This window comes from Lithobates pipiens, unplaced genomic scaffold (genome assembly GCF_037356315.1).
Source record: "Lithobates pipiens isolate NorthernLeopardFrog02 unplaced genomic scaffold, aLitPip1_a1.2 Scaffold_16, whole genome shotgun sequence".
NCBI lineage: Eukaryota > Metazoa > Chordata > Amphibia > Anura > Ranidae > Lithobates > Lithobates pipiens.
In genome coordinates, this window is record NW_027507748.1 from 156,500,598 (window position 1) to 156,522,235 (window position 21,638).

Consider the following 21,638-nt stretch of genomic DNA (forward strand, 5'->3'; position numbering starts at 1 on the left):
AGCATTTACACGAGATTCTTGAGGTTTGCGATCCTCACGGAAAACGTGCCCATGTCATTGGCAGTTCGGGGTCCTTGCTTTTGGTCTCTCGGCAGCCCTGAGAATCTTTATGAAGATCATGGCCTTTTTTCATTTACAAAAGATACTTGGACGACTTTATGATCTTTGCCCGAGAGAAAGAGAACCTTGGTCAGGATCTACAAGTAGTTCTGCAGACCTTTCAAAGATTGGGTTGGAATGTCAATCTGCAGAAGTCTGCTCTGGAGCCATCTCTTTTTGGGCTACCTGATAGACTCAGCCGCCCCAAAGATTTTTCTACCAGAGGAGAAGGTCTTGAATATCCTTCTCTCTGTGCAGCGTTTCAGGTGTCTTTCCCCAGACCTCACTTCCTCAGATAATGCAGCTGTTGGACTTGATGACTGCAGCAATCCCAGAAGTTCCCTGGGCCCAATTGCATTCCAGGTCCCTTCAGGCATTTCTGCTGGGTTATTGGGGTCACAGAAAAGCCTCTTTGGATCAGGTCATACATCTTCCAGGAGATGATTCTCTCAATCTGCCCTGGTGGGAGCGGCCAGAACATCTGCAGGTAGGGAAGGCTTGGGCCCAGCATTCTCCAATAAAGATCACCACAGATGCCAGCCTGTGGGGTTAGAGCGCTCACTCAGAAGACTGGCAGGCTCAGGGAGCCTGGCGGCCAGAGGAGGCAATCAGTCTTCAAACTTCAGGGAGCTGTTAGCGATAGGAAAGGCTTTAGTCGCTTCAAAAACAAGAGTTCGTGCAAGGGACCTGTTGGTTTTTTTGGTCAATGCCACGACAGTGGCTTACCTTAACAAGGTCGGGCACAACTATTTGTCCGCCTCAGTGCCTCCCTCGTATATACCCGACGATCCATTTTTCCTTTGGGGCTCTATAAAAACTTGTGGCTATGTAATGCCTACAACCTTTCCCTAAATGTCACACATTGACAGGGACCCTTGAAGCTCGGGGAGTCACATATGTGCATTGTTTGACCTACCTCTTTTGTTTTTAATTAACGGCATACCATCTATACATAGCATCATTTGTTGATATGGAAGTACACCATTATAAATATTATTCCCCTCTTTCTTTCTTGGTAAATTTGTCTATTATTCTAATGTTGTGCTGCATGTATTTTAATAGAACTGTACGCCATACTGTATATCTGCCCCTGAAGGAGATCGTCAAGGCTCCAAAACGCGTATGGCAACTAATGCTGTGACCTATAATGATATTCTGTATGGATGATCTATTTTTGATAATTCATGTATGATGCTGTTTAATCTCTTTTATGGCATGATTTTAGTTTATTAAATACATTTTGTACTTTGCTATACACGTTTTTTTGTGTACTTGCCTAAAAAGTCCACCCCCAGGGGAAATCCTATCTCTCTTTGATGTGCTCTCTCTCCAGTGGAATTTTTCCCTAGCCTACGCCTTTCCTTCCGTTTCTGCTATTGCCTCCAGTAGTCCGGAAAATTGTGCAGGAACAAGTAGAGGCAATTCTGATTGCTCCGTGGTGGCCCAGGAGGAGTTGGTTCTCCACACTGAGTGCACTTTCAATAGCGTCCCCCTGGCCTCTGCCAGAGAGAAGGGACATTCTCCGCTAGGGACCAGTACTTCATCCAAGCCTTCAGATTTACCATTTGATGGCTTGGAGGCTGAGTGGCACATCCTACAATTAAAAGGATGTTAAGTTAGGGTTATTGAGACTATTCTAGACAGCCATAAATTAGTCAGAAGGAAAGATTTATGGTAAAGTTTGGAAGACTTTTGTAGCCTGGCAAAAAAGTGCTGGAGCGGACTCATTGTCTATCCTGTGTTCTGGATTTTTTACAGAAGGGGGTAGAAAAGGGGCTTGCTGTCAGAACTCTTAGCCCTTGTACACACGGTCGGACATACAGACAACCAAATCCGGATTTTGTCTGACGGATTTTGTCCGAAACTGTTGCATACACACAGTCGGACAAAGTTGTCAGAAAATCCGATCGTACTTAACGTGATGACGTTATTTCGTTAGGACGGGACTACGTTCAGGCTAGTAGCCATTAGCTTTGGTCTAGGAATTTGATCTGAGCGTGTGTGGCACTTTGTCCGATCGGAATTCTCTACACATGATCGGACAAAGTCCGATCGGAGCATGTTGTCGGAAAATTTTATAACCCAGCTGGAAAACTTGGTCCATCGGATACTCCGACGGAAACAGTCCGATGGAGCCCACACACTGTCGGATTATCCGACAACACGGTCCTATCGGACATTGTCCATCGGAATGTCTGACCGTGTGTACAATGGCTTAGGGTTCAAGTTGCTGCTCTGTCTCTAATCATGGAAAAAACACTAGCGGAGGAGCCGTTGATTAAAAGATTAGCTAAGGCTAGACATACACCTAGAACCAGGTTCCCCCCTGGGACTTGTCATTGGTGTTGAATGCCCTTACCAGAGCCCCTTTTGAGCCACTTCATGAAGCCCCTTTGAAATTAGTTAGTTTAAAGATGGCTTTTCTTTTGGCCATAACTTCAGGGAGAAGGATTTTGGATTTAGAATCTCTCTTGTAAAGATCCTTTCTTAAGAATTTTAGATGACGGTAGTAATTAGGACTGACCCTTTGGATTTACCCAAAGTTTCGTCTGAGTTTCACAGATCCCAGGAGGTAGTTCTTCCTAGCTTTTGTTCCTCCCCCGGGAATGCGGAGAAGGAAAGATTTATTTTCTTAATGTGAGATTTCTTAGATGTGAGATGTGAGTTTAGAAAAGCTTCCCAACTACTGATTTCTTTTAGCGGCTCCAAAAAGGGTTCCAAGGCATCCAGGGGTTCCATTGCCAGATGCATTAAAGAAGCTATTTGTGAAGCAGATCTACAGGGCAGTCCTCTCCTACTAGAGTTCGGGCTTACTCTACTAGATCTCTAGCTGCATTTTGGGCAGATAGAGCAGGTGCATCATGGGAAGATATTCCCAAAGCTGCTGTCTGGTCCTCCTCTCATGCATTCAACAAGCATTATGGAGTCCAGATGCTCTCCAGCCAGGACCTCTCCTTTGGAAGGAAAGTGCTTCAGGCTGTCGTCCCTCCCTAAGGTATAGAATCTTGCCTCTCAAGTAGCTGTCCTGGAAGATGAAGGGAGAAATCCTCCATTAGACTTACTGGTAATGGTATTTCCATGAATCTTCCAGGACAGCGTCTATATTCCCACCCTATTCTTTATTCACAGGTCCCCTTAAATTAATCTGGTGGTGGTGTGTTAGCGAGTTTCTTATATTCCTCGTCAGAGTTCACTTTTGGTGGAGGTTTTCTTGATCTTCATACAAATGAGGATCAGGAGGAGAGGAAGGGGCCTTTTAACCACTTCCATACCAGGCCTATTCTGGCACTCCTCTCCTACATGTAAATATAATTAAAGTTACACAGAACCCCCAAACATTATATATATTTTTTTAGCAGACACCCTAGGGAATAAAATAGTCAATAATAACCCACATCTCTCCTCCAGGCTAGAAAGCATGAGATCGGGGGAAAAAAAAAAAAATCCACCATCTCATGCTTACCCGACGCAACCGCGGCTTTGTTTACATCTGCGCCCTGGACGTGACGTCATAACATTGCACCCGGGCCTCTGACGGTTATAGAGACGACTAGTGACCATGTGGTCACCGGAAATCCCTATGGTCGTCATCTGGCGGCGCCAGATTCTTTCTCTGGGTCCACGATGGCACGGAAGAGCCCGAAGAAGCACCAGATGGTGGCCGGAGGGGGGGATGTCCCCTCACGTTGCCTGTAAGAACCATCAAGCGGTGGAAATAGCGGTGGCTAAAAACAAGGATATCTGAATGATGCCTGTAGCTGCAGGCATCATTCTGATATTCCCATTGAAAGTCAAAGACGTCCTATGATGTCTTTGGGTGGGAAGTGGTTAAATTGTTTCTGGTTTGTGTTTCCTGTAGAAGGCGGAGCCAATCATCTCTCAAGTAGCTGTCCTGGAAGATTCATGGAAATACCATTACCAGTAAGTCTAACGGTTTTTTTTTTCAGCCAGTGATTCCCTCACATGTAAAACCCATCATCACGGATGTTTAGCCACTTGATTGTTTTTACAGGCGGGAGGGAACGCGGTTTACCATACAGCTGGCCGTGGTCCAGATGGTCCCTGGCTATCTCTATGACCCTCAGAGGCTGTAAGCGACGTCATGACATCACTTCCAGGGCTGGCAGTTGTACACACTGCCGTTTTGTTTCTGGAAAGCATAAGATAGATTTTTTTTTGGATCTCAGGCTTTCCAGAATAGAGGAGAGATGTGGAAAGTTATAGACCCAATTAATCCATGGTTTTACTACCCCCTTTAGCTACAGAGGCAGTGGCTGGTGGTGTACACTTGCTGTGATTTCAATGCTTTTCTTCGCAGCTGTGGAAGGATGTATAACCCCCTGTATGACCGTTGATCATGATCTATTAAAGTGAATAAAGTTGCGTGTGTACGGGGTCCAAGGAGTTAAAGCAAGTGGTGAGGAGGCAATGCAATGCCGCCTCACTGCCTGTTAAAAGGCGCTCTCAAAAGTGATCCAAACATGGATGGCTCTTCAGACAGCACCGTTTATTTGAACAAGACCTTACGGTGACACAGCGTGGTTAATTTACTAAGGCAAGTAGACTGTGCACTTTGCAAGAGCAGTTGCTCCAGAGCTTAGTGAATGAGCAGAATCTCTGGTGACTTCTTTCAGCCAATCATGTGCAAGCAGAAATGTTGTGTTTGGTTTTATTTTTTTCCCCTTGCACGTGACTGGGTATTCTTTGCAAAGAATTGGGAAGTTTTATCTCATTTACTATGCTTTGGATCAACTCCACTTTGCAAAGTGCATAGTCTTTTTACTTTTAGTAAATCAACCCCAATGACTGCTGTGGCAGCGATCAGGGACGCTTTAACTGGTGCGGTGGTGATTAGGGACACTGACTGGTGACAGCAGGTAAAAAAATAAAATAAAATTATAATATTAATATATATATTTTTTTACATACTGTCAAAAGAGTAGTGCAGTGTCACCATAGTGATACTGTACTTCTCTGGGTAGGTGACCTGGATTTTTTTTTTCACTGCAAAAACAATCATTCTAACTGTCATAAATGGTTTTCATTCATGACTCATTGTTTACTATTGTGATTTCTGTGATTGGCTACAGCTATCACATGGTACAGGGCAGTTGCGATTGGTCCTGTACCATGTGATCACTGTGACCGATTCCAAAGATCAAAATAGTAAGCAAGCTGTCATGAATGAAAGCCATTTATGACAGTTGTGTTCACGTGTTAACATAACCAATCACAGAGATCACATGGTACCTGGGCCAATCACAGCAGCCCAGTACTGAACAGATCTGCTGTGTCCACCAATCATGCTGCTGCACGCACCAGAGCACCCACATAGATATATCTATCGCTCTCTCTCAAACACACACACACACCAGACGGGATATGGTTAAAGTACCAGATGTGTAATGAACCCAAAAGCAAACATTTATTATATTGCAGCTTACCATTTCTTGAATGTGATGGCTGCATTCATTTTCTTTAGACTTGTTTTCTTCATCTGGTGATCTAGCTAGTAAGTCTATTGTTTTTCAAACAAACAAGTTATCCAGCAGTATATAGCAGTTACACAGATGACACAAACCACTTGACACTAGCAGGGTTGCTTACAATGATCAGCTTTTAAGTAAAACTTTTATCCAAAAAAGAAAGAAAAAAAAACGTTTGCTGTAACTGCTTATAAAGTATTACGAAAAATGCAGCCACTGCATCTAATGGTTAGCAAGCTGCAATATATTACATTTTTGGTTTAATACTACTTTAACAAAGTATTCCTCATTTGATTACTATTATAGCACAACTCTAATCTCTACATCATCTTATTTCTACTACAACGTGTTTGATACAGTGGCCTTTACAGTATTCAGAAACATGGTCCAAGACACACACGTATGTCATGTCTCAAAGCAACCAAGTTTTACCCCTCAGACTTGGAAGAAGTTGGTGAAGTCATTGTAGTACATAGCATCTTTACTTGTAGTACAGTGAAACCTTGGATTGTGAGCATAATTAGTTCCGGAAGCATGCTTGTAATCCAAAGCACTTGTATATCAAAGCGAATTTCCCCATAAGAAATAATGGAAACTCAAGTGATTCGTTCCACAACCATTTATTCTTAAGTCCTTCAGTTTATAGTCCATATAAAGAGATTATAGCAATGTGATAGATTGTGTAACCATAAAATGTCCATCCACAAATGGAAGCCTCCACATAGGGGATTAGAAGCAAAATCCAGCAGGAGCTAAAAAGTATAAAAGAGAAGAAAAGAGAGGCTCTTCCAAGTGTAGCAATATGGTTTTCATTTAATGAAGGTACATGGTTACATAGTAGTTGAGGTTGAAAAAAAAGACACAAGTCCATCAAGTCACAACCTATGTGTGCAATTATATGTCAGCATTACATTGTATATCCCTGTATGTTGCGGTCGTTCAGGTGCTTATAAAATGGTTTCTTGAAACTATCAATGTCCCTCGCTGAGACCACCACTTGTGGAAGGGAATTCCACACCCTTGCCGCTCTTATGGTAAAGAAGGTACAAAATTTAGCAAATCACACGGTTGACGAAAAAGAGGCGCATCCAAGTATGCAGGCATCTGGAGTAAAGCTGTCCACATAGACCATCCCCCACACCGCCGGCTCTCACCGCTGTCACTCTGCAATCGTGACCGGGAAGACTACCCTGCAGTAGAGCGATCTGAAAGTGTGGCTTGAACCACTTGAGGAGTGCAGCATGGAAGGGACGATGTCAATGGCAGTCAGAAGGATGGTCTATGTGGACAGCTTTACCCCAGCCTGCATACTTGGATGTGCCCGTTTTAATCATCAACCATGTGCGTTTCTAAAATGTGGAACCTTCATTAAATCTATCCATATTGCTACACTTAGAAGCGCCTCTCTTCTCTTTTATACTCAGTTGTAACATGACACTACTTGTATATCAAGACAAAATAAAAAAAATAAAAAAATAATAAAATTAGCTTGTCTTGCAAAATGCTTTCAAACCAAGTTACTATCAAACCTCAAGGTTTTACTGTATATAGTATTCTGACTTTTTTCTATGGCTACTTGCTCTTTGCTGTAATATATGCTTATCAAGCTAAGCATTCATGAATGACCATTTAGGTGTGGAACAAAAAAAACATAACACGCCAGTTGAGATATATACACACACACACAACCAAATGCAAAAAAAAAAAATAAGGATACAGTAAAACCTTGGATTGCTGTATTTACAAGCAACATCAGAACATGCTTTCCTAAAACTCCAAAAGACTCATATTACCCATAAGAAAAATGTGCGTGATTATAAATAGAGTGCATAATAAAATGGAAGGCGTTGCGGTAGAAATACATTTCAGCTCTTTTTTCAAAGTGCTTAGTGTCCTTTTACATCATCTTCACTTTCTTGTCTTTGGGAACAGTCTTAATGTAAAAATGTATACCAAACTTTGTTGGTAATGTTGTCAGTTGAAGAACAATTCTTGATCACACGCTCTGGCCGTTTTTGGTTTGTACTACTGCATCAAAATGTCGCTTCCCATCCAAGTAAAGCATTGACTCTATATATAAAAAACAAAACAAAACATTAAGACGATGTTACATTAAACAACATTGGCAGTTTAAAAAGAGGAACAGCATTGTCCCCCCCCACACAAATACAATTAATGTGTCACTTACAGCTGGTCTTTTCTATGCTGCAAAAACATACTTACTAGCCTAGCGAAACCAGCTCCCAGGTTCCTGTCCCATGCACCCACCTTCATCTTGTATGTCTCCAGGGGGCTGCTGTCTCTTCTGGGTTCCTATGGTATGCCTATAGCATGCAAATCTGTTATAGATTGCCCTGAAGCCTCCTGAGATGAATGATGTGGTATCCCAGGAGGCTACTGACAGCTGGGGTTATGTCATTTTTGCCTGGGTGAAAAAGATGGAAGCTCCTGGTTGACCATTAAAAACAGGTATTTAAAAGTTTGCAACCGTGTGAAAGAAGGCAAGAGGAAGCAATATTCTATAAAACTAGAAAAAGAGTGAAGATCCACTTTAACTAAATTAATTGCTTAAGGCAAACCTGCAATTCATATAAAAAACGTTTTGAGAATTTTTCTTTTACTTCTTGTTAAAATGTATACTCTGTGCCTCCAAAATAGATACTGTAGAGTGCTTGAAACTCTAGTGCTGGAAGGGGGAGTGAGGGCACTCATGGTAAAGCAAGCCATAGATTATGAGATTTTCTTTTCAGCAACCACAGGTTGCTGCACAAAACAAAACATTGCTCGAGTCAGTATGGAGCAATGCCTCCCACAAAGCTATTGCATTCACCAGGTGGGGGAGGGTGCAGGGAGCCATTTCTGCCTGGAGAACACAGCAATTACTGCTACAAATACGACATGCTGGTTGTACCAAAGTCGATACAATTGGCCTGCCTATAGATGGATTGAATCTTGCCTTGTTCCTGCTGAACTGGCCGAGATTCGATCGATTGGTACAAAAGCAAGTTGGGCTGAGCAGTGCTCAGCCCTTCATAAGGAACTTTGTATTCTATACAAAGCCTCCTCTGATTTGACGAAGTCTGAGATTGTGACAACATCAGCTCACCTCTCTTCCTCAGCCAATCAGAGGAAGCTTTGTATTCATTCATAGACTACAAAGATCCCTGTAAAAGGCCGGGCACCACTCAGCCCAACTTGATTTTGTTTCAGGAGTGGGACAGAAAGATGATGTCCAACTGCCAGAACACAGCACTGTATACTCTATGTAGATGAGGCTATATACAGTGATCCTAGCAGCTGCCGATGATGAAGTAAATAGTTCATTTGGAGTAACTTGGTCTAAACAAACAATCTATTCAAAATTTCACTAAAAGCTGGAGCTCAATCTGCTTTATAGAGGTTGATTTACTAATAGATTATAGAGCATTCACTTAGCAAAGTGAATTTTCACTGATCTTAGTAAAAAACAAAACAAACAAAAAACCAAAAAAAAAAACTAATTTTAAAATCAAGCAATCATGAGCTAACAAGAATGTATTTTTTTTTTCTTTTGAGTATTTCAAGTGAACACTAGTCTGTCATATTTACCATTATTCGCTTTTCAAAGTAAAGATTTACTCTACTCCTTTAGTACATCAAATGCTATGTGTTTACTTATTGAAAATTCTCAATGCAATAAAAAGAATACCAGATTGAGGTCCTCTCACCTCCATATGTCTTTGGTACAATGCGCGGCACTTCCTCTTCTGCCATAAATGTAAAGTGAAAGATGTTAGTTGTGTGATGTTCCCTAGTGATGGGATCCGAAACTTCACTGTGGACTCGAATCTGAATATAGTTATTCTCTGTATAGCACACCTACAATGAAAGCAGAACACGTGCCCAGATTAATTGAAATTATGTAACTGGACAAAGAAATCTTTATAGAAATGCATGTTTTCTTCATATCTTCAGTAACCAGACTAATTTCACAAAGTTACAGCTGAAAGTAAACATTCATGCGGCTGAAAATAACACACACACAATACTTATTATAAATCACCTTGGTGAGCTGAGCCCAATAGCAGTTGGTAACATAATATCCAAGGCTTTCACCTAGCTCTTACATTTTAGCTACAACACGAGGGCGCACCCAAGCCAAATGGTCTTAAAACCTAACTTTTATTAGTTAACAAATAAAATATTGAAAAAGTGTGTAAAAGAATGTATCGTGTTTTTACTTAAAGGGGTCACCTCAAAACATGAATGATGATAGATTATCACGGTGGTCACTGTCTAACCATGGTTCTTTAATACTGCAAATATCTTCCCTGCTTCTTATTCTGAACAGGATCTCTCTGGTTGCATAGTAGAACTACCAGATCTGCTGACTTTGCGGCAAACTGTCTATCTGCAGGAGGCTACTTTAGTACCCTGCCAGTCAATACGATAACCTGACAGATGCCTAGAAGCTGTTTAAAATAAACATCTTTCAACAGTTCTACAGCTCAGCTGAGATAATTGTATGATTAGTTCTATCTGTAGTATCCACATCGACAGCTCTGCTCCAGATAATCTGTCTATATCGGTAGTGCTACAATTGCTACCTTGTTGTAGAGAATATGCCCTCTCTAATGACCACCATTCAGCTCTCAAACCGAGGTGTTATACCCCCAATGAAGCCATGTAAACCCACAACCAAAACTCGCCAAATGGCTCATTGGGGGGGTATAGCACCTCGGTTTGATGAGAGATGAATGGTGCTCATTGGAGAGGGCATATTATCTATAACAAGGAAGCAATTGTAGCACTACCAGTATAGACAGATTGGCTGGATACAATTATCTGAGCTGAGCTGTAGAACTGTTGAAAGATATTTATTTTAAACAGCTTATAGGCATCTGTCAGGTTATTTATTGTATTGACAGGTAGGGTATTAAAGTAGCCTCCTTTAGATGGACTGTTTGCTGCAAAGCCAGCAGATCAAGAAGCAGGGAAGATATTTGCAGTATTAAAGAACCATGGTTAGACAGTGACAACTGTGGTAATCTCTCGTCTTTCATTTTTTGAGGTGACCCCTTTAAGTGAAAACACAATACATTCTTTCACACACTTTTTCAATATTTTGTGAACTAATAAAAGCTAGGTTTTAAAGACCAGTTGGCATGGTGCAGTGGGACACGCGCCCTCATGTTGTAGCTAAAAAAAAAATAGGATTTTGGTACTCACAGTAAAATCGGTTTCTCTGTAATTCACCGACCGACACAGCTCCTCTCTGGAACTAAAATGGGTTGTATAGCCTGCCATTAGGAGAAACTAGGCAAAATTGTTACACAATACACAGAACTTTAATCCCGCCCCAGGGGGGCGGACCCTGTGCTATCAACCCTCCTCCTGCTCCCAGCAGCTTCAGTATGTCAACAAGTAGTATAACGTAGAAAAAAGGAGGGGTGGGTGCTGTGTCGGTGAATTACAGAGAAAAGGATTTTACGGCGAGTACAAAAATCCTATTTTCTCTTATATTCACCGACCGACACAGCTCCTCTCTGTAACTAAATGGGACGTCCCCAAGCAGTGCCAAACGAGGGGTGGGAAAAACAGCATTAAAACTTCTTCCACCATGGCAAGTGGGAACTAGTGAAAACTAAACCCACGAAAAAACAGCAGTGTGTGTGGAAAACTCCCCCATATAACCAGGCATCCTTAACAGGAGTGAGCCCCAAGACTGCAACATTGCGGAAGTAATGCAACACTGCATTAACAGTACTGTGTTTTTATCGAAAAACCAGGAAAAAACTCAATAGCAGCTACACGGCCGCCTGCAAAACTTTGCGGCCAAAACCAGCATCAGCCGATGCACTGACGTCTACCTTGTAGAACTTGGTAAATGTATGGACAGTCGACCAGGTCGCCGCCTTACACACCTGAGCGACAGACGCTTGGTGTCAGAAGGCCCAAGACGTTCCGATTGCTCTTGTAGAGTGGGCCGTGACTGGAAAGGGAGACACCTGCCGCTTCAAGGCGTAGGCTTGGACTACAATCTGTGTGATCCCTGCCAATTTTCCACCCCTGGGATGTAAATGGCCGACAGGGCTGGCACATGTCGCTCTTCCCGCGTTGTCTCAGCAACGCCAAAACTGGAGCCAGTACCTTGGTAAAGACTCGGGGGGCTGATGCCCAGGAAGAGCCACTAACTGGTAGTGGGCTTCCCCGACTGCCAAACGCAGAAATTTTTGATGCCGAAAGGCATATGGGTATGTGCAGGTACGCATCCTGGATGTCCAAGCACGCCAGGAAGTCCCCTTGATGGAGTGCAGCGACTACTGAGCGAACTGATTCCATCCTGAACCTCTGCACTTTCACAAAGTGATTGAGGGCCTTCAAGTCCAAGATTAGACGTACCCCTTCCTTCTTGGGAACAACAAACAGATTTGAGTAGAACCCCTGGAAGCGTTCCAATTCCAGAACTGGTACAATCACCCCCTGATTCAGCAAGTCCCTCACCGCCCCTAACAGGGCCTCCCGGCGAACCGGGGACACTGGTATGCTGGAGGGGAAGAATCTGTTTGGCGGCCAAGAGAGAAACTATCTTGTAGCCTGTGGAAATCAGATCGCAGACCCATTGGTCGGATAACAGGGAGGTCCACCGGGCTGCAAACTCCCGAAGACGACCCCCCACCCGAGACATGGGTGGGGGCAAACCTTCATGCGGTAGCACTTTTGTTCGCAGGCTAGTTAGGCTTGCGGGTCCAGGGACGCTTCTGACCGTCCGTGGGAGTCCTGTCGGGCTGGGGACGTTTTGCCGAAGCTCCGGGAGGACGAAAAAGCCGTCTTGTGAGCGGAAAAGGAGGGCCTTTGGCTACGGCGTGGCTCCTTAGCCTTCCTGGCCTGTGGGAGTAGAGTACTCTTACCACCCGTGGCATTCTTAATAATGTCTTCCAACACGGCTCCAAAGAGCCGGTCGCTAAGGAAGGGAAGATCCGTCAGGGCTTTCTTGGATGCCTGGTCAGCAGACCAGCATTTCAGCCAAATGAGGCGCCTCAGAACCACGGCTGACACTGAAGCCCAGGATAACAGGGGAAGAGTATCCAGGGCCATGTCACAAACATACTTAAGGCCATGCACTAGTTGGTCTGCTAGCTCTAAGCAGACCGGGGAGGCATTCTGCTCTCCCAATTCGCGGTGCAAGCGTTTTGCCCACTCAGTCAGTGTCTGCGACACCACTGCGGATGCAAGTACAGGTCGCACGGCCGACCCCACAACTGTAAACAAGGAACAAGCCACTGCCTCGGCCTTCCTGTCCTTGGGATCTTTGAATGCAGGAGTCCCCTCAATCAGAATCGTGATTACTTTATTTAACCTAGACACTGGGGGGTCCACGACTGGAGGAGCCGACCACTTTTTGAGAAGGCTTTCCTCAAAAGGGGTAACGCACCAACAGATTTCTGGGGACCGAAAAGGTCAGTTGCGGGCGACCCCATTCCCTGTAGATGAATTTGTCAAAATAAGTCAAATACGGGAACATCTTAGGTCAGTGCTCGACAAAACCCGGTCGCCAGGTCGCATTGGCGACTAGAATCAGCGACCTTGCGCCTGGGGCAGCATAGCTGGGGGTATCCCGTCTCCGTGGACCCCCCCCCCGCGCGATCGCGTCGGGCCACGCCGCAGGCGGCCGGTAATTGAGCCCCCGGCTTTGAGGCCTTCTGTGATCCTATGGTTCCTTCTGGAATCTGGCGCCCTCTTGTGGTGGCCGTTGGAATTACAACCAACAATGCTAATGGGCCAGTCTTTCTCCATCCCTTTACTTAGAACCCCTAAACAAAACAAAAAAAAAAAAAAAAATATATATATATATATATATATATATATTATATATATATATATATATATATATATATATATATATATATATATATTATTTATTCTAACACCCTAGAGAGTAAAATGGTGGTCGTTGCAATACTGTCTGTCACACCATATTTGCACAGCGGACTTACAAGCGCACTTTTTTGGGGGAAAAAATTTTTATTTAATAAAAAAAAAAAGACAACAGTAAAGTTAGCCCAATTTTTTATTTTTTTTTATTGTGAAAGATAATGTTACGCCGAGTAAATCGATACCCAACATGTCACGCTTCAAAATTGCGCCCGCTCATGGAATGGCGACAAACTTTTACCCTTTAAAATCTCCATAGGCGATGTTTAAAAAATTCTTCAGGTTGCACGTTTTGAGTTACAGAGGAGGTCTGGGGCTAGAATTATTGCTCTTACTCTACCGATCGCAGCGATACCTCACATGCGTGGTTTGAACACCGCTTTCATATATGCGTTCGCTTCTGCACGCAAGCTTGGCAAGACAGGGCGCATTTAAAACATTATTTTTTTCTTATTTTAACTTTTATTTTTATTTTTTTCACTGTTCTTTTAAAAAAAAAAAAGTGTGTGTCACTTTTATTCCTATTACAAGGAATGTAAAAATCCCTTGTAATAGAAAAAAGCATGACAGGTCCTCTTTTATATATGAGATCTGGGGTCAGAGAGACCTCACATCTCATATTTACACTAAAATGCAATTTAAAAATGTCCCTCTAAGAGCTATGGGCAATGACTTGGAGACAGGTGGGGGGCTGGGGGCTATCTTCCCCTCACTCGTCTCCATGTCAGGCCAGGGACAGGTCCAGATCGCCGTCACGGACCTGGCTCCTAACTTTTTTAGCTGGCTCCTAGATTCCAAGCAAATTTGTCAACCCCTGTCTTAGGTGAACATGCTGGCTTGCGGGACCCAAAGGGAACCGGTACATCAGCAGAGGAATCTGCTGGCTCCCGAATCTTCAGGGTATCACGCACAGCTGTGATAAGTGCTCCAACAAGCACCTTGTCGCGCCCGGCCCCGGACGGGGAATCATCCTCACTGTACGAACGGTCCTGGTCAGCCACGTCTGATAGATCAGAGCACGTCCACCTTTCCTGCCACGTGCCGCCTCTATCTTAGCAACATAGGAGTCAAGGACTGACGTCAGGGTGTCCATGCGCACCGCGCTAACTGCAGGTGACCCGGTTGCTATAGCCTGGATTTCGGGGGAAGAAACACCAGTTTCTGAAGCCATGCTGACCCTAGCCTGTCTGCCGCCTGCAAGGGGAATTAGGACAGTGAAGGTCCCATCCTTCTGCTGCCTCCGCGTGGGGTGGGGGGTTACTTAGTGCTAAACTCCCCACCCTGGGGCGTTCTGTGACAGCCATAGCAGTGCCTGTAGTCCCTAGGAGGTTCCCAGTTGCAGAGAGGAGAAAACTGTGTCAGCAGCAGCTATAAACAGCGGTGCAACGATCTGCAGAGCAGCTTCAGCATTCAGCAAAGAGCCATCCAGCGACCTGCACGCAGAGTGGACACAGGAAGCAGCAAGTGAAAGCACGTGTAATGCTGCCACAAGAGGACAGCGGCGAAAAAAGCACTCAGGCTTTAAGAAAATTGGATATAGTGAAGGAGCGCGGATGCCACCCCTTCTCCTCACACATGGAGATATATGCCTTCCACGTACGATGGTATATCTTCCTGGAATGAAAAGGTAATAGTGCTGCGCTGTATAAGGAAAAGGGGGAGGGGGAGTGGATGATCGGGGGTGGATGAAAAAAAAAAAAAAATATATATATATATATATATATATATATATATATATATATATATATATATATATATATATATATATATATATATATATATATATATATTACACCATAAAAATAATTAATTGTGAACACATTGTATATTCCCTATGGTAAATGAAAGATCAAACAACAATTGATGGGTGAAAATTGTGAATCAAAGTATCATAGGGATCTATATAAGATACACTAACAAGTGCTAAAAGTGCAAATAAAATTCAAATAAAGGCTCAAAGTGACTAGTGCACACACAAATAAAATGATCAAATAAAATAATCACATTCAAAAATAAATCCGAAGCAATCCGTATAATCAAAGTGATAAGTGCCAATAAGTCCAAATAATTGGTCGCATGGATGAAAACACTGGAAGTAAAAGCAGTGCAACTATTGCTGTCGTGTTGTTCAGGCAACAGATAAGCCATATTTTGTGCTGTCCAAATCATGCAAACAATTCAGTGGCACACTCCTCCTTTCCCCTTCGTGGGATAAATGGGTGGATGTCCCCTTACCTTACCACTGTAAGGTTACAGAGTATAACAACATATGATGGTCACTATGAAGCTTCCCTTCTCTTTATATCGGATGGTATGGTGGCAGATGAACCTCATAAAATGTAAGAAACGTTGCCAGATAGTGTAGTATTTTCATCAATCGTTTTTTTTATTTAATAAAGTAATCTAGCTACTCACATTTTGGAAGTTAAAAACAGGCATAGAATGTAAATAAAACGATGGACAGCGGGTCTAGGTGTCACTTGCGGTGTCTCTCTCTCTCTCTTTCCGCACGTGTTAGTCACCGTCACGTGACTTCTTCAGGGAATAGACAGAGAGAAAGAAGTGTCCTTTATATACCCTAATTTTGCTTATTACGGTGGCCATTTTGTTGAAGTCCGGTGGCCGTAAATACAATCGTGGCCATTTTCTTGTCTATCATAACAGGAAGTGTGACCGGAAGTGTCAGCGCGGCAATTTTCTTATCTACCATCTACCATACGCTGGAGATACTACAGTGGGAGTAAATAGGTGATGGTCTCCATTTTGTTGTGGTCCATGCCCCAAGTGAATGGGTGTACACACTGATTATCATTAACACACCTGGCGATTGATATAATGATAATCAGTGTGTACAGTGTGTATAAAGAGAAGGGAAGCTTCATAGTGACCATCATATGTTGTTATACGCTGTAACCTTACAGTGGTAAGGTAAGGGGACATCCACCCATTTATCCCACGAAGGAGAAAGGAGGAGTGTGCCACTGAATTATAAAATATGGCTTATCTGTTGCCTGAACAACACGACAGCAATAGTTGCACTGCTTTTACTTCCAGTGTTTTCATCCATGCGACCAATTATTTGGACTTATTGGCACTTATCACTTTATTTATACGGATTGCTTCGGATTTATTTTTGAATGTGATTATTTTATTTGATCATTTTATTTGTGTGTGCACTAGTCACTTTGAGCCTTTATTTGAAGTTTTTTTGCATTTTTAGCACTTGTTAGTGTATCTTATATAGATCCCTATGACACTTTGATTCACAATTTTCACCCATCAATTGTAGTTTGATCTTTCATTTACCATAGGGAATATACATTGTGTTCACGATTAATTATTTTATGTAAAAAAAAAATATATATATATATATATATATATATATATATATATATATATATATATATATATTTTTTTTTTTTTTTTTTTCATCCACCCCCGATCATCCACTCCCCCTCCCCCCCTTTTTTTCCCCTTGCCCCCTCCCCCCTTTTCCTTATACAGCGCAGCACTTTTACCTTTTCATTTGTTTTTATTGAGGTCAGAGTTTTCCCCTTTATCAGTGTGTGCAGCAGTAGCCCATCTTCCCTTCATATTATACCTATAGGGTCCAGCGCAGAGGTACTACACACAATATATATCTTCCTGGAAGAAGATTTCCGTGCCCTCAGCATAGTTGGAATCACCGAGTCCGACAGACCCCGGTTCCTCAATACCAGGCTTTCAACAGCCAGGCTGTTAAAGCCAGCAATGGTAAAGCAGGGTGAAAGATTGGACCTTGAGATAGGAGGTCCTCTCGCAACGGCAGTCACCAGGGAGCGTCTGCCACCAGGCGCACCGGGTCTGCGTACCAGGCCCGCTGAGGACAATCTGGGGCAATCAGGATTACTGGAATCCCCTCAGCTTCCACTCTGCGAAGCAGACGTGACAATAGTTTTAGCGGAGGAAAGGTGTAGATCAGCTGGTACTGATCCCACGGAGCCATCAGCGCGTCTGCCCACGGATCTCCGGTCCTGGACACGAATCTCGGTACCTTCCGATTGAGACGGGAGGCCAGTAGATCCACATCTGGTGTGCCCCATTTCAGGCACAGCAGCCGGAACACCTCCGAATGCAATGCCCATTCTCCTGGGTCCAGCATCTGTCGACTCAGATAGTCCGCAAGCACCTTGTTTTGGACCCCCAGACCTGGACCAGGACTAACGCCAGCCGCACAGAGCCCCCACAGGTGAGAAACCGCGACCCACACACACACACACACACACCGCCCGCAGCGCATGCAGACACCCCCCTCAGAGGGGGGGGGGGAGGGGTGATAGGGACTTGGGAGAGAAGATAGGGAGGTGAGGTGGCCCCCGAATCGACCCCCCAGGGAATGCTCAGCTGCTCACCCCCACCGAAGCAGGGAGAGCCGTACTTACCAGTCCTGAAGAGCTGGAAGACATTCCATCACAGACCTACTCCTGCGCAGTTTCAGGGTAGCTGCTGGCCCGGCATACTGTGATCCAGACATCAGTAGCCCGGTCATATGTATACCCCGGAGCATTGAAGCTCACTGACCACCTCTGGAGCTGAGGCATGTCGTGGCCTGCCGAGTCTTAGCTGCGGCCTGCTCACGCTCGATGGCCGGACTGGGGAGACCACAAGGATATCATTAACCAGCCTGTCACCCAGCCGGCAGTTTAATCACTGGGGCGGGATTAAAGTTCTGTGTATTGTGTAACAATTTTGCCTAGTTTCTCCTAATGGCAGGCTATACAACCCATTTATATTCACCGACTGACTACAGAGAGGAGCTGTGTCGGTCGGTGAATATAAGAGAAAATAGTATTGCCAGAAGTTGGTCACTATAAAATAAAAGGATTATTAGTGGAAAAAAAATAGCTCTTACATTTGAAAGATAGAACTATCTTTTTAATGCATACTTGCATATTTAGAAGCATCTTGACACATTGATCAATGACCCCCAAGAAGGTTAGCATGTCCTTCTTGGTGATACACAGATAATTAAAGAAACCTGCAGAGAAATATGTGATCAGTCCTGACCCATTCTGAAAATGCTTGTTTGCCTGTCTCCTGTACCTTCTGAGTTACTTTCCCAAAACAAACATGCAGCCAGTAATGTCTGACTGATGTCAGAACCTGTGTACAAACTTGTCCTAGGTCAGCAACTAGAAACCATTGGATGAGCATGCCAGCAAGGCAAGTAGCATTTTCAGAGCAAGGGTAGCAATGGTAGTCCACATATTTTCCTTAGTACAATTTTTATTGAAAAAGGTCAGGCCTCAAAATACTGATATTTCAGTTATGAACTGACCCTGGTTTGCTGAATCAACTACTGGTCTCAATAGATGGTGTTGCGCTCCACGCCAAATAAATTAAATCTAATAACACAATTGATAAATAATCGCATAAAATCTTGAAGACGCACTCATGCGATTAAAATTACTATTAATTATAACTACAAACTTTAGTGCAAAAAATTAATGCCAAGTGATTAATACAGTGCTCGGAGTAAAGCTAGTTCCTACTATTATTCATGAATGAAGGAACTAAAATGATCTATACAATCATAATAAAGTGCCAGATAAAAAACGCAGATCTTAATAGAAATACTTCAGTTTTGGGGGCGCCCATACTGCATTTAGGATATACACCGCAAAGTATTGGAGTATCCCTACACCCACTGAGGACATACATCCCATTTGAGGACACAACCGCTATATTGGAGCATATTGCTGTCTGACTGACAGCAGTGAGGTAAGGTACCCACTGCACTCAGTGTGTGAGCACCCACGTTTAAGGAGCTGCAAGATCACTGGTGGAATTATCCCGGGGTCGTTCACAGGATTAATTTCTTCACATAGCACAGCGTGGATTTATTTCATTTCCTGCATGAACTTTATTACTTAGTTTTTTATGTTAATTTAGAGACACTTTTAGCAATCACGTTTGTTGGACTATTGTCTTTGTACTCTGTGATACATACTTTTCACACACCGTTCTATATTCTTTTTATTGTGTATTTATTATATATGGTTTTGTTATATATAAGTTTTGCACACATGTTGGCACTTGGATGCACTTTCATGGACTGACACAGATTTGTTTGATGTCACGATTCTTTTGAAGTATTTCTATTAAGATCTGCGTTTTTTATCTGGCACTTTATTATGATTGTATAGATCATTTTAGTTCCTTCATTCATGAATAATAGTAGGAACTAGCTTTACTCCGAGCACTGTATTAATCACTTGGCATTAATTTTTTGCACTAAAGTTTGTAGTTATAATTAATAGTAATTTTAATCGCATGAGTGCGTCTTCAAGATTTTATGCGATTATTTATCAATTGTGTTATTAGATTTAATTTATTTGGCGTGGAGCGCAACACCATCTATTTTTTACTTACTATCACTTTGAGGGGAGGGTTTGCACCTCTGTCAGTGTTTTTGCTGCAACCACACTAGCCTGCTCAAATTCTACCACTATAGCGCGAGGATAACCCACCATTACCAACTACTGGTCTCAGTTTTTCCCTGCTGGATTCACCATTTCTACCCCTGCACTATGCAGTCTCATACCCCATGCTTCCAACTTTTCTGTAATGTAAGATGTAAACTAGCCATGGGACAGTCTCAAAAAAGGTTCAGCAGGTAGGTGGTACTGGGAAATGTAATAAGCAGATGGCTATATCAACCCATTAGCCCAATACTGATATATGAGTATTGGGTGGACTAAGTACTTTAAGTGTTACCTATTCATAAGTACCTGGTTGAAACCTTAGCCCTGTGGCTTTTTTTTTTATAATCAGATATTTATTGTGTTTTCACAGTACATAAAAGAAAAACCACAATAGATCACAGTTAACAAAGAATATGCACTGTACAAAACTCCACAAGGCCACCAAAATGTATAAGAACAACAAGTGTCTATACTGCTGAAAGGGTGGTTGGTCACTGAGGTAAGACCAGTGTATGTAATATAATCCCTGAGAAACATCCTGAGTAACATCCTGACCATAGACCATTAGTAAATCATCCAGTACATACTGGATAACAAGTGGTATTGCACACAGCACAGAACCCAAAGACAGAAATTTAAAAAAGGGGGACATGAACAATGCATTCAAAGACCCGATACGCATGTTACCGGGGAAATACATTCACAGTAAATATAGGGAGTCACAACCGGCAGTGTAGAATAACTTGGTTGCATAATAGGAAGGCCTAGAACGCTATGATCAGCCCCATGGAGGATTTTAAAACAAAAATATCGATCACATTTAAGTTCACTATACACATTACAATTCTACTGTACATTTTCTTTACAATAAGCTTTAGATCTACCAAAACCTGGTATTATGGGGGGCATACCTAGCTAAACTATCTAATCAATTTGTATCCAATTAGTCAGCATAGTCAGATTAGGTAGTAGCTTCTTCTACATACTGTACTTGTTGGTAGATCTAAAGCTTACCACACAGGCTACAATATGATTGTACAATTACCTTTAGATCTACCAACAACTATATAGTTCAAGCACCTGCCTGACGGGTTAGCTGATCTAGGTTCCTGTATTACATAGTTTTGGCAAATTTAAAGTTGCTTGTACAAAGCTTGTATGGTCAGATAGTAATTTGTACGGGCAAATACATACAGCTTTAACTATTAAGTGTAAAACCCTACCTGAGAGGATAAGAATAATAATGAACCTAATTCCACAGGCCTTTGGAACATGATGTCATCAACGGCTACAACGTAAGGTCTAGATCCACTAGAAGAGAAAGGTGTGGCAATCATTTTTTTATATTCTATACACATACATATAACCAGACACTGAAATAAATTAGGGTATGCATTACCCACTGTTTTGAAAAAGACATGTAGTAGTACACAGCTGAAAGAATCTTATACGTGTATATAAAAACAAATCCTGAAAGGGAGTAAAAAATATTTTAACGATAAAAGGAAAGATCACTTACCCATAGGAACATGCAGTAGCCCATGCCAGTTCATAGGCCTTTCTCATTAGAAAACCACCAAATATCCTATTGAAGATGTTCCTTTGCTTAAGTTGGAAGAAAAAACAAACATTGAGCTCACACAGAACTGAGAAATATTTTAGAACATTTGCAGCA

General features: G+C 42.7%; 1 protein-coding gene across 3 annotated transcripts in view; it reads right to left on the reverse strand.

Annotated features, from left to right (window-relative positions):
• Positions 1–6,189: 6,189 nt before the first annotated feature.
• Positions 6,190–21,638, reverse strand: part of ACOT9 (acyl-CoA thioesterase 9) — a 45,910-nt gene continuing 30,461 nt past the window's right edge. For all 3 annotated transcript variants that reach the window (XM_077480694.1, XM_077480693.1, XM_077480695.1), the window contains 4 exons: positions 21,483–21,568; positions 21,187–21,274; positions 9,293–9,443; positions 6,190–7,655 (listed from right to left, as the gene is read on the reverse strand). In XM_077480694.1, the coding sequence (XP_077336820.1) occupies positions 7,582–7,655; positions 9,293–9,443; positions 21,187–21,274; positions 21,483–21,568 (399 nt within the window). In that variant the 3' untranslated portion in view covers positions 6,190–7,581. The remainder of the gene's footprint in view (positions 7,656–9,292; positions 9,444–21,186; positions 21,275–21,482; positions 21,569–21,638) is intronic.